Consider the following 14,701-nt stretch of genomic DNA (forward strand, 5'->3'; position numbering starts at 1 on the left):
TCATCGCCTGAAATGGATTTCGTTGATTCCCAATTCTGCTTGTATTAAAGAACTGTTGTAATAGGTGACAAAATTTGGTGATGAACATTACCTGCAAATGCCTCTGCCACTGTGCAATTAAATCCGAAACTCTCTGCCTCAGGTCCTTGAGTGAGAGGTTTGCCTCTGCCTCCCTTAGTTTGACAGCTATCAGTTCCTCTTGGAGATGGGCCACAGAATTGTCTGGAGTAGTTTCACGAAGAGTTTTCTTATCCTGCAAATTTTGTAACGTCTCACTCACAGAAACAAGATTATTTCAAAATGCTGTTGCACAATGTTTTATCAGTACAAAGAATGACAACATTTAAAAGATTGAGGTATGCTTGCTCTTTTGAATTGCTGCTAATTTTAGACTGAATAAAAGTGACCACTCAAATTCTATTAAAAACAATAAATAAATAAATAAGAAGGTAATTTATAATCTTTTATGTATCAAAACTAAAAATCTACTGGGAATATGTTTATGACTTCATGTTCAATCAGTAAACAAAAAGTTTAATTTTGCATACCTGTAGCTTGTACATGACAAACTAATTACAAACCAAATGTAATTTCAACATATGTAAATGTAATCAACGTATCATAAACACAAATAAAGGACTGAAATGTTTTTCAGCTACAGGAAGTAGCTAATTTTTTGGCATAAGTATTTAAAATGGTAATGTACTGTGATCACCCATTCGCCACTTATATTCTAATACACAATTTGGTCACACGATCCTCACTGAAAAACATATCTGCTTTTTAGAAACTGTATCAAACAGTATAAAATTAAATGTACATAACAATATAGTGTGAATACAGATTGACTTGCAATAAGTCCACAACCTACATTTGCAGCCATCTGACATAGTTTTAATTAAAATCATTTCAGGAAGTTGTCATTACAAAATGGCAAGTAGTAACTACCTCTTCCAACTCCTGTATACGTGCGCGGAGATCACGAATAAGTGCATCGTTCTCTGCCTCTCTCAAGCGCACTTTTACCAGCTCATCCTGAAGGCATTCTATCAGTTCTTCCTTCTGACTCAGCAGCTCACGTTTGTGAGTGACTTCCTCCAATGAAGACTGGCGTGATGAGTTCTGCAACAGTTTTATTTATAATGTGACTCCTCCAGAATTAGTAATCTACTTCACTACAATGTGTATCACTGCTTACTTAAACGTAAAACTTTTTTTCCAAGTTACTAAAAGTAATTCTGTATAGCAACCATTATTTTTAACAGACAGTTTACTATGAATAAGTTACTTTCTGAAAATCATTAGGAAATTCACCTGACTGAACACTTTAGTGTCATTACCGGAAAAATAATTTCGAATAGTAATAATATAATTTTCAGACAAGTTATGAAACTAACCTGTTGTGCAAGAGACTTTTTCTTGTATGCTAATTGATGTTATACTAACAATGAGAGGGGTTGCGTTGTTTTGGGGAAGGAGACCAGACAGCAAGGTCATCGGTCTCATCGGATTAGGGAAGGAAGTCGGCCGTGCACTTTGAAAGGAACCATCCCGGTATTTGCCTGGAGCGATTTAGGGAAATCACGGAAAACCTAAATCAGGATGGCCGGACACGGTATTGAATCGTCGTCCTCCAGAATGTGAGTCCAGTGTTTAACCACTTAACAATGAGAGGGATATAACTGTTGTCTGTTATGAGAATTGGGGGGGGGGGGGGGGGGGGGGAGTGGGCAGGTGAGTGAGTTGAATGCTAAAGTTAGGACACTGTGCCAGGTTCAGTCCAGGGCAGATGTAATGACAATGGAGAAGTAAAGGTCAATTAAGAGGAAGTAGAATGAAAATGCAGTTATGAACTAATAAGAAAAGACAGAGAGAGGGGGAAGGAAGGAATGGGTGGAGTGATGGAGGCCAAACCTACAGTTTGAGATTGAGTGGGAAAGAGGATGAGGTGGGCAAGAGAGGAAGGAATGGAAAAAATGAAGATGAAGTAAAAAAGTAATTACATTTTAAAACAAAAAGAGAGGGGGCAAAAGGAGGCAGGGATTGTTGATGGAGGTGGAGATTAAGAGTATGGTGAGATGTAAGGATGTATTGGAAAGCTAGGTTCCATCTCCAGACACCTGGGAAACTACAACAGAGTGGGAGGATCCGAATGGCCTATGTGGTACGACACACACACAGGTTCACATCCTGCTGTGTGAAACACATTCACCAACTGAGTACAAGGTGTTCATAAAGTGGGTAGTTCTTCAGAGTCCATTCATGTACTCAACCAGATAGGACATGTTAGTAGCAAACAACACACATGCTTTCACAGGAGACCATCATCCTGGTATTCTCCATCATCCTGGTATTCTCATTGCCACATTCTATCACTCTTATAAGAGCTATAACATCCTTATCAAACCATATGACATTCCAGACTACATTCTCATCCCTAGGTTCCTACTCAATGTAATCCTTACTGCTGCTGAACCCACAACTGCATCCACTCTCTACGATTACTGCAGCCCCATTTCTAGTAAACCCTATAACATAAGCATGTGAAACCTCACCACATTGTTTGCCAGCTAGCACATATTCCCTGCACAAACTTTTACATAGGAATGACCACCACTGATGTAGCAGAATACAGAAATGGATAGATAACAAGTGTCTGTACCCAGTTGCAGAGCACACTCTACAGCAGGCCATTTCAGGACATTACTAGGTGAGCAAGAGCACTACTGCTCCCTCACTGTCTGGGGAGTTAGCACTTGTGGTAAAATGGAGTGGTCAGATGTAATTAACTAGTGCAGAGTAAGTGCAAACGATGTTCTGTCTTCAGAGGAATGACCAAAATTTGATTTACCGCACTCTTGGATTCAAGCATATACACTTGCATTGCCATGCTTGAAGCTGAGACCAGCCCTTCGTAAATCAATGAAACTCAGTACGATGACTGCCTTACAAACTTCAAAGTGAGGGTCAGACACAACATCATCAATTTACAACATGTTACTGCAGGAACCCTACATATTTATGTTATGCAATGGAGTCTGAGGATGAACAATGTAAGGCAAAGGTAGATTGCTATTCACTATAAAGAAGACACATTGAGTAGCAGACAGGCACAACAAAAAGACACGTAGATATTAGCTTTTGCCCAAAGCCTTCTTCAAAAAAGGAAACACACACACACACACACACACACACACACACACACACACACACACACGACTGCCATCTCCAGCAGCTCAGACTAGAATGCAGCTGTCACATAGAACAGAAGCAGCAATCTGGAGGGGGCACGGAAGTGGGAAGGATAGCAGGGAACAGGTAGGAGGAGAAAAGAACAGTGCCTGTGGAGCACGCATGAGAAAGGAGAATAGCAGGGAAGGGGAAACAGGCAGATGCATTGGCAGAGGGCAACACACAAAGAGAGTGGGAGACGGGACAGGGAGGGGGTGACACAACAGAGAGGTTGGAAACTATTGGGTGGAGGGTGTAGGGACAGTAGGTTACTGTAGATTGAGGCCAGGATAACTTTGGAAGCAGAGAATATGTTGTACAGATAACTCCCATCTGCATGGCTCAGAAAAGCTGGTAGTGGAAGGGAGTATCCAGATGGCTCACGTAGTGAAGCAGCCATTGAAATCAAGCATGTTACACTTAGCCACATATTATGCCACAGGGTAGTCTACTTTGCACTTGGCAACAGTTTGACAATGGACATTCATCCTGATGGGCAGTTGGTTGGAAGTGATATGAATATAAAAAGCTGTGCAATGATTGCAGCACAGCTGGTATATGACATGACTGCTTTCATAGGTTGTGACAAGACTGGAACAGGCAGCACTGGATGAGTGGATGGGCAGGTCTTGCACCTGGGTCTTCCACAGGGACTGGGAGTGGCATAGGGATGGACTAGGATGATGATGGGCTTTGGTGTGTGAGGAAACACCGCTTTAGAAGGGTGAGAAAGATCTTGGGTAGGATGTCTCTCATTCCAGGGCATGTTCCTTTTCTGATGAAGGCTTTGGCCGAAAGTTAATATGTAAGTGTCTTTTCATTGTGCCTGTCTGCAACTCAACTCCTCATCTTAACAGTGCGTAGTCATCCATCTTTTCCTTACACTGCTGATATACCAACCTGGAGTTCCCATTGTTTGGAGTCTCGAGATGCTTAGAGTGTTTGGAAGCACTTAACACAATAAAAATAAATCAATTTACGACGACATTACAACATCCTCCATGCAAAGTGTTCTACACACTTTGAAGATGAAAAGTGACAAGAAGCGCGAAAATTAAAGAAAAGACTGTTAAGCAATGTGAGTGAAATAAGTATTCATCATATGGGAGCAGACAAAAATGTGCACATATGAAAAATTTCCCACATTTTCAATATGAAAGTACAGAGTTGGCCATAAGTCAGTTGTCAAAAATGCACTTGGTGCAATAACACTACACACATTAAAATACCAATTTATTACCAACACAATCACACAAAGTTCAGTGAACCTACACAGATGCTCATTGTGGTTTTCATGCTGTTCTAAGCAAACACTGCATCTTCTCAAAAATGATTTTGTTGCAAATTCTTCCAGAACTGTATATTTTCAAATGGGATTGTTACTTCAAATGCTCAACATTATGAATCTTGAAGAAGAAACCTAATTTTTTAGTATACCCCAGATTTAAAAAATCCATGGGCGTAATATCTGGGGATCATGCAGGCCATTCAACAGTATCCCATTTGCCAGATGATACATAAAATTTTTCATTTAGAAAGTGACATGCAATAACACAATGTGGAGGTGCTCCATCTTGTTGCCACATCAACTTTCCCTTAACCAGCTACCAATGTACGAACAGTGGACTATTTTCCAATTCTAACAGCAATTCTTGAAGCATATCTAGGTGATTTATGCAGCTGACAGTGCTCTATATAATAAAAAAAAAAGGACCCACCTCTGAAAATCCCTGCCTACACACTTTTATCAGGAGAGTTTTACTCCATCATCACAAGGGGAGTTATAGAATCCCAGTACATACACTCACGTATGTTCACTCTGCCTTTCCCCTTAACCGTCACTTCATCACTCCAAAGAATGTTTTTATGAACCTTGGAACCGGTTTCTTGCTGAACTGCATTTACCTCACAGAATTCCATACATCTGTCCAGATAATCTTCATTCAGGTCTTGATATGAAGTAGACATATGTGGCCCCAAATTCAGCTTTTTCTAATCACTTTTAGGCTTGTTCTTGCTATTCCATACCCCTTTGACACTTTTCTTTCAGGATTAATTGGTGACTGCACAAAACATTGCATGACTACATTAAGATCTTCTTCTGCAGTAAAGATGTTTACCTACCTGATTGACCTGAACGAGGAATCTCTGCAACCAGTCCAGTCTCCTCAAATCTTAAATTTAATTCACAAATACACGTCAAGATGGTAGTTATACGTTTGGAAAACATTCCACACAAATTCACAATCATCACTGTAATTATGATCATGTTTCCATAATGACTGCAAAATAAATACATGCTGATTTGTAGTTAATGATGAACACGACTTCAAACTGCTAGTGTCAACTGACTTGTGGGAACTACTCACTGATCAAGTTCAGAAGCGACTACTGCTATGCTAGGCAAAACAAAATTTAATGATTGTGACAGACAACTGATTTATGCTCCACTCTGTATATTTTTGTTTTTAGGAGGAACATTCAACAAATAAACCTATAGTGTGAGCAGGTAACCATATTGCTTTACAGATAGCCCAAGTATTGCACAGTTTCACTGAAGGAGAGTTTATAGAGACACACTTAGTCTCTGTAGTTGAACATACTGTTCCTGAGAGAGTATATGAATGCTGGATACAAGGTTTGACCTTCATCTGTGACATACCAAGTGAAGTGGCATGGTGGTTACCACAATCAAATCATATTCAGAAAGGCAATGGTTAAAATCCCCATGTGCCCATCCAGATTTATGTTTTACGCAGTTCTGCTTAACTGCTCCAGTGAAATGCTGGATTGGTCCCTTTGAAAAGGGTATAGCCAATTTTCTTTTCCATCTTTCCCTAATATGAACTGGAATTCCATCTCTAATGACCTCACTGAGAGACCTTAAACCAACCAACCTACCTATTTGCATACCTATTTGCATACCTGCCTCTGTGGCAATACACATGATGTGACTGCTACATTTAAAACATTGCAGCATAAAAATATGTTAACTTCAGAGCGGTATGGCTGGATTCACAATTTTAAGATGAAGTTCCCTTTGTGGAATAGACAGCTTGGTCAAGTTGTCGTCACTAATGATGGAATCAGAGTGGAATTTTGAACAGTACTGACGATTTCCACGAAGTTGAGATTCATTACCAGGATTTTTAAAAGTTGGATGAAAAATTTAATGTCTTATCACTTCCCTTATCAGTTGATGTTGACAATATCTTGACTGAGTACAGTTAGAAAATAGGGAGCTACAGTGTGACAGGCAGTTACATAATAAGTTTCATAACAAACGTAGTTTCACATACTTTTATAAGACTTTCCCCTTCCACGGCTTTATAAGTCTGCAGCTTCAATTGCATCAATGTTTGGATCTACATAATTGTGCATGCATTTTTTTTTCTGCAATTAAGAGAATGAAACCTACCCACAGTAGCTTACTGACAGACTTCAACCAAAAAGCTTGCCTTTGAAATAGCCGTGTTCAAAAAGTGGTACCACACACTGATGCTTTAGTGAAAAACAAAATAAGTAATATTTATTGACATCCTGTGTTTCCATGGTTAACCTTTAAATATAATGGCAATGAAATAAGAGTCTTTCAAGTTAAATTCCTCCCTAAAACAACATTCATCATAAAGGATCATCAAGCATAAGAACTATCATCTTTTGTACTTCATCAAAATGTCAAAAAGAGATGTTTCATTTCATTATTGTTTCTCATTAATAAAACAAACTTCCAATAAATTTGCCATGAAACACATTAATGAAACATGGTGGAGTGATATAACATGACATTAGTGGCCATAGAACTGAGATTTGTTGGAAAGCTATCTTATTCTGACCCTTCCATCCCCTCCATTCCATTCAGCACTCCTTCCCCGCATAAATATGTCACTGTAAGCCAGCAGATCACACTGCTGTGGTGTGAGCAAAAGCCAGCTCACACAACCTGATTGATGAACACGCCTGCTCTGCAATGTCACCAAAGGAACCTTAGTGCCCACTACACCACAAGGGCTATTTTGTTTCTCCCAGACAATATTAGTTTCGATGGACTCCAGAGATGGGAATTTAATTGCCACATCATTTTAGTTTCCTCTCAGTTTCTTTTTCCTCTTTACTTCTAGTTTCTAAGGGGGCTATTCATTTCACTTCTCATTCTGTCCTTTTTACCACCTCTGAACTGAACCTACCACAGTGCTTACCAATGTACTACCTTTAGCCTCCAGCAGCCTTCAATGCTTCCCCTTCATCTTCATCTAACCCTTGTCCTCATAAGGTGTAAATCTCTCAACTTGTGGTCAAAGTAACCTGTTCCTCATTCCTAATATTCCCTAACCTATCCCTTTTTCCTCACAGACGAAGGAGCTAACAGTTTCAAAAGCTAGGTAAATATTTTCTCTACTTTTCAACTTATATTGACAGTATTTTGATCTTGCCACTTGAAGACAAGTACTGGTCAACCAGTCCGTCTTTTTGTAATATTACTGTTTTCTGAAGTGATTATTTCTTTTGATATAGTTATTCATTTCATTATTTTTAACGTGTTAATGTCCCCAATCCAAATTAGTCACAATAAATTTGCATACAGTCACGCATCATATTACTTTGGTTATAAGGATGTAACTTCACTCTTTACAATGTAATCAGTAATGCATAAGAAAATGATGCACATATCAGATAAATAACCAGATTTACTCTCATGTATGCAAACAGAAATTATACTGGAAACCATAACACTAAAAACAAACTAAAAAAAAAAAAAACATGTGGAAAGGCATTAATTCATCATTGTTTTACCCTTGTGTGAGTATTGCTTTTTTATAACATCTTCCATGTTGTTACAATACAGAACATATTTAATGAAACAACAAAACTTAGAATCTATGTCAATATAAGACTAGGGGCAAAACAACTGGGCAATTGGACTGTGTCAAGAGTTATTCAAACTACAGTATTATTTTACAGCAAATGATTGCTATATCACAGAGAATAAATGTAAAAAAAATTATAATTTTGCATGTATTTCAAACTAACCGTCTCTTGCATAAGCAAGGAAAGATTTCGAATTTCTTCATGTGCTAACTCCAGCTGATGTGAAGTCTCAAGGTGAGTGTGCCGTAGTGCTGCTAGTTCCCGCTGAACAACAAATGATGTCTCCTCCTCTTCAGCACGTGAGACCTGCCCACGGACTAACCTGTCTGCCAACTCACTGGACTCAGCTTCTAGTAGTTCCACCCGTTGGCGGAGAAGGCGATTCTCTGTGCGAAGTCTCTGCAAAATGATTTTTAATACTGCAGGTAAATTACTACTAGTTACTTCTGAATCATTACAGGAAGGAAGACAGAGTAAGACCTCTAACATGGTCTTCTGTCAACTATAACTGTTACCATGTTATTCTAAAACTCTTATCTATAGCCCCCCCCCCCCCCCCCCTCTTCTCTCTCTCTCTCTCTCTCTCTCTCTCTCTCTCTCTCTCTCTCTCTCTCTCTCTCTCTCTCGCTCCTACTACTATTACTACATGCAATCCATACTTATATTGCATTTATTGGCACAAGTTCAAATTACAAAGTGTGTTAGTTCCTATTAACAGTGAGGTCAGACACGGTGCTGAAGCTCTGCATGACCTACCAACAGGCATCAGCAGCTGCTATAAGTTCCATGAAATCATTCTTTAAACTTTTTGGAACAAGTATTTATATAAAAAATAGTTCATGCAGAACGTGGCTTGTTTCAAGTAATATTATATTTCCTAGTTGTTGATGCCCCCCCATGAACCATGGACCTTGCCGTTAGTGGGGAGGCTTGTGTGCCTCAACGATACAGTTAGCCGTACAGTAGGTGCAACCACAACGGAGGGGTATCTGTTGAGAGGCCAGACAAGTGTTTGGTTCCTGAAGAGGGGCTGCAGCCTTTTCAGTAGTTGCAAGGGCAACAGTCTGGATGATTGACTGATCTGGCCTTGTAACACTAACCAAAATGGCCTTGCTGTTCTGGTACTGCGAACGGCTGAAAGCAAGGGGAAACTACAGCCGTAATTTTTCCCGAGGGCATTCAGCTTTACTGTATGATTAAATGATGATGGCGTCCTCTTGGGTAAAATATTCCGAAGGTAAAATAGTCCCGGGCAGGGACTACTCAAGAGGACGTCATTACCAGGAGAAAGAAAACTGGTGTTCTACGGATCGGAGCTTGGAATGTCAGATCCCTTAATCGGGCAGGTAGGTTAGAAAATTTAAAAAGGGAAATGGATAGGTTAAAGTTAGATATAGTGGGAATTAGTGAAGTTCGGTGGCAGGAGGAACAAGACTTCTGGTCAGGTGAATACAGGGTTATAAATACAAAATCAAATGGGGTAATGCAGGAGTAGGTTTAATAATGAATAAAAAAATAGGAGTGCAGGTAAGCTACTACAAACAGCATAGTGAATGCAGTATTGTGGCCAAGATAGACACGAAGCCCATGCCTACTACAGTAGTACAAGTTTATATGCCAACTAGTTCTGCAGATGACGAAGAAATTGAAGAAATGTATGATGAGATAAAAGAAATTATTCAGGTAGTGAAGGGAGACGAAAATTTAATAGTCATGGGTGACTGGAATACATGAGTAGGAAAAGGGAGAGGAGGAAACATAGTAAGTGAATACGGATTGGGGCTAAGAAATGAAAGAAGAAGCCGCTGGTAGAACTTTGCGCAGAGCATAACTTAATCATAGCTAACACTTGGTTCAAGAATCATGAAAGAAGGTTGTATACATGGAAGAATCCTGGAGATACTAAAAGGTATCAGATACATTATATAATGGTAAGACAGAGATTTAGGAACCATATTTTAAATTGTAAGACATTTCCAGGGGCAGATGTGGACTCTGACCACAATCTATTGGTTATGACCTGTAGATTAAAACTGAAGAAACTGCAAAAAGGTGGGAATTTAAGGAGATGGGATCTGGATAAACTGAAAGAACCAGAGGTTGTACAGAGTTTCAGAGAGAGCATAAGGGAACAATTGACAGGAATGGGGGAAAGAAATACAGTAGAAGAAGAATGGGTAGCTTTGAGGGATGAAGTAGTGAAGGCAGCAGAGAATCAAGTAGGTAAAAAGATGAGGGCTAGTAGAAATCCTTGGGTAACAGAAGAAATATTGAATTTAATTGATGAAAGGAGAGAATATAAAAATGCATTAAATGAAGCAGGCAAAAAGGAATACAAACGTCTCAAAAATGAGATCGACAGGAAGTGCAAAATGGCTAAGCAGGGACGGCTAGAGGACTAATTTAAGGATGTAGAGGCTTATCTCACTAGGGGTAAGATAGATACTGCCTACAGAATAATTAAAGAGACCTTTGGAGAAAGGAGAATCACTTGCATGAATATCAAGAGCTTTGATGGAAACCCAGTTCTAAGCAAAGAAGGGAAAGCAGAAAGGTGGAAGGAGTCTATACAAGGGCGATGTACTTGAGGATAATATTATGGAAATGGAAGAGGATGTAGATGAATATGAAATGGGAGATACGATACTGTGTGACGAGTTTGACAGAGCACTGAAAGACCTGAGTTGAATCAAGGCCCCCGGAGTAGACAACATTCCACTAGAACTACTGACAGCCTTGGGAGAGCCAGTCCTGACAAAACTCTACCATCTGATGAGCAAGATGTATGAGACAGGTGGAATACCCTCAGACTTCAAGAAGAATATAATAAACCCAATCCCAAAGAAAGCAGGTGTTGACAGATGTGAAGATTACTGAACTATCAGTTTAATAAGTCACAGCTGCAAAATACTAACGCAAATTCTTTACAGACGAATGCAAAAACCGATAGAAGCTGACCTCGGGGAAGATCAGTTTGGATTCCGTAGAAATGTTGGAACACGTGAGGCAATACTGACCCTACGACTTATCTCAGAAGCTAGATTAAGAAAAGGCAAACCTATGTTTTTAGCATTTGTAGACTTGGAGAAAGCTTTTGACAATGTTGACTGGAATACTCTCTTTCAAATTCTGAAGCTGGCAGGGGTAAAATACAGGGAACGAAAGGCTATTTACAATTTGTACAGAAACCAGGTGGCAGTTATAAGAGTCGAGGGACATGAAAGGGAAGCAGTGGTTGGGAAGGGAGTGATACAGGGTTGTAGCTTTTCCCCGATGTTATTCAATCTTTATATTGAGCAAGCAGTGAAGGAAACAAAAGAAAAATTCGGAGTAGGTATTAAAATCCATGGAGCAGTAATAAAAAATTTGAGGTTTGCCGATGACATTGTAATTCTGTTAGAGACAGCGAAGGACTTGGAAGAGCAGTTGAACGGAATGGATAGTGTCTTGAAAGGAGGATATAAGATGAACATCAACAAAAGCGAAATGAGGATAATGGAATGTAGTCGAATTACGTCGGGTGATGCTGAGGGAATTACATTAGGAAATGAGACACTTACAGTAGTAAAGGAGTTTTGCTATTTGGGGAGCAAAATAACTGATAATGATCGAAGTAGAGAGGATATCAAATGTAGACTGGCAATGGCAAGGAAAGCGTTTCTGAAGAAGAAAAATTTGTTAACATCGAGTACGGATTTAAATGTCAGGAAGTTGTTTCTGAAAGTATTTGTATCGAGTGTAGCCATGTATGGAAGTGAAACGTGGATGATAAATAGTTTAGACAAGAAGAGAATAGAAGCTTTCGAAATGTGGTGCTACAGAAGAATGCTGAAGATTAGATGGGTAGGTCACATAACTAATGAGGAGGTATTGAGTAGTATTGGGGAGAAGAGGTGCTTGTGGCACAACTTGACTAGAAGAAGGGATCGGTTGGTAGGACATGTTCTGAGACACCGAGGGATCACCAATTTAGTATTGGAAGGCAGCGTGGAGGGTAAAAATCGTAGAGGGAGACCAAGAGATGTATACACTAAGCAGATTCAGAAGGATTTAGGCTGTAGTAGGTACTGGGAGATGAAGAAGCTTGCACAGCATAGAGTAGCATGGAGAGTTGCATCAAACCAGTCTCAGGACTGAAGACCACAACAACAACAGTTGTTGTTGAAACCTATGAATTGGAACCAAAAGAAACCTCAGTGATGCGCAACACCTTTCTTACAGTATCTCCATAATATTCTTGCATTTATTAAACAAATCCATAATGAAACACACAACTCTTATGAAACTTGTCCCTCTCTTTTATTAATTCGAACAGTTAAGGATCCCAGACTGATGAGCAGTACTGAAAAATTGTGTGAATGATTGATTAGTAAACCATTCTTTTCAGACATGAATTGCATTTCCATTGCATTCTTACAAAAGGTCAGACTGGCATCTGCTTTTCCTGTAACTAATTTCACTTGGTCATTACATTTAAGGTGAAACCAGACAGTTACTCCTGGATATTTTATGGTTGATACTGTTTCCAGTAATCAAACACCAATAATTTTAATCTTTTCACCTACTTATGCACAGTACATCACATTTATTTATGTTAAATGTCAACTGTTAGTCCCTGCACTAACTGTTGATCCCTTGCAAGTCTTCCTACATGCACTGCAGTTTTCTGATGTCGCAGCTTTCCTAGATACAACAGCATCATCTGTGTTAACAGCCTCTCAGGGTATCTGATGTGATTCACTACATCATTTCCATTTATGTGAAAGTAGCAGCCCTGTAACACTTCCCTGGAAATGTTACCATAGTGTGGTAACTTGGCACCATTGAACTCTATCTCCTAGAAGTCCTGAATCCAGAGACAAAGCTCATCTGATGCTCTATACCCTTTTACTCTGGTCACTAAGCAAGCGTGCATGAACTGTATTGAATACCTTCCCGAACTCAAGGCAACTTTGGTACCAATACCTACGACCTTCTGGATATCATACTGACTAGATATCCACAGAAAACATGTAAAATTTTATAAAAAGACAAAGTGGGCTGGTATCTGGATTGTGTCATGTGTGAATAGGGGTCTAATGTATTACCACTCCACTGCAAGAAAGGGGAAGAAAGAACTGCTTATGTTACATAGTAAGACCAAAAAAAAAATTAGTCCCAGAAACTTTTCTCAAATTAAATTTGAAATATGTACAGAATGTCTTCATAGTAATAAGATTTAATGGAAATAAATAATTTGAAGAAAAAAATTTTGAGCCATCAGCTGTATGTATACACCTTTATTCTTAACTGGTTTCAATTTTAGCATCTCACTGGAGGACTATAAAGTAAAGAACCAGAAAGTCATATTTAGTATACACTGACAAACCTTCCAAATAATGAAATCACCTGTATGAAGAACGATTGTCTGGTAAGTACTTACAAAGCTTTACACTGACAGGTTAAAAATACATTCAATTTATAGAAGATATGGACTATCAGATCAATTGTGTAATTGGATTGAAGAGTTTCTAGATAACAAAACGCAGCATGTCATTCTCAATGGAGAGAAGTCTTCCGAATTAAGAGTGATTTGAGGTGTGCCACAGGGGAGTGTTGTAGGACCGTTGCTATTCACAATATACACAAATGACCTTGAGGCTTTTTGCGGATGATGCTGTGGTATATCGAGAGGTTGTAACAATGGAAAATTGTACTGAAATGCAGGAGGATCTGCAGCGAATTGACGCATGGTGCAGGGAATGGCAATTGAATCTCAATGTAGACAAGTGTAATGTGCTGTGAATACAAAGACAGAAAGATCCCATATCATTTAGCTACAATATAGCAGGTCAGCAACTGGAAGCAGTTAATTCCATAAATTACCTGGGAGTACGCATTAGGAGTGATTTAAAATGGAATGATCATATAAAGTTGATCATCGGTAAAGCAGATGCCAGACAGATTCATTGGAAGAATCCTAAGGAAATGCAATCCGAAAACAAAGGAAGTAGGTTACAGTACGCTTGTTTGCCCACTGCTTGAATACTGCTCAGCAGTGTGGGATCCGTACCAGATAGGGTTGATAGAAGAGATAGAGAAGATCCAATGGAGAGCAGTGCACTTCGTTACAGGATCATTTAGTAATTGCGAAAGCGTTATGGAGATGATAGATAAACTCCAGTGGAAGACTCTGCAGGAGAGACGCTCAGTAGCTCGGTACGGGCTTTTGTTGAAGTTTCGAGAACATATCTTCACCGAAGAGTCAAGCAGTATATTGCTCCCTCCTACGTATATCTCGCGAAGAGACCATGAGGATAAAATCAGAGAGATTAGAGCCCACACAGAGGCATACCGACAATCCTCCTTCCCATGAACAATACGAGACTGGAATAGAAGGGAGAACCGATAGAGGTACTCAAGGTACCCTCCGCCACACACTGTCAGGTGGCTAGCAGAGTATGGATGTAGATGTAGATGTAGACTGCTATCCGTCTGAGCTTCTTAAAACATAATCCATCAGTGGAATAAATGTACGTGTAAAAGCAGAGTAGCCACATAAGGGCTGATCATCGGACAAAATACTCAACACAAACATGCTAGGCAATACAACAAACACAGA

At 39.5% G+C, this 14,701-nt stretch overlaps 1 protein-coding gene across 2 annotated transcripts in view; it reads right to left on the reverse strand.

Annotated features, from left to right (window-relative positions):
• LOC126188051 (ecotropic viral integration site 5 ortholog) overlaps positions 1 to 14,701 on the reverse strand; it is a 155,183-nt gene that overhangs the window by 19,710 nt on the left and 120,772 nt on the right. For both annotated transcript variants that reach the window (XM_049929489.1, XM_049929498.1), the window contains exons 11-13: positions 8,263 to 8,499; positions 949 to 1,122; positions 92 to 253 (exon numbers count right to left, since the gene is read on the reverse strand). In XM_049929489.1, the coding sequence (XP_049785446.1) occupies positions 92 to 253; positions 949 to 1,122; positions 8,263 to 8,499 (573 nt within the window). The remainder of the gene's footprint in view (positions 1 to 91; positions 254 to 948; positions 1,123 to 8,262; positions 8,500 to 14,701) is intronic.

Source organism: Schistocerca cancellata, chromosome 1, assembly GCF_023864275.1.
Source record: "Schistocerca cancellata isolate TAMUIC-IGC-003103 chromosome 1, iqSchCanc2.1, whole genome shotgun sequence".
In the NCBI taxonomy this organism is placed as follows: domain Eukaryota; kingdom Metazoa; phylum Arthropoda; class Insecta; order Orthoptera; family Acrididae; genus Schistocerca; species Schistocerca cancellata.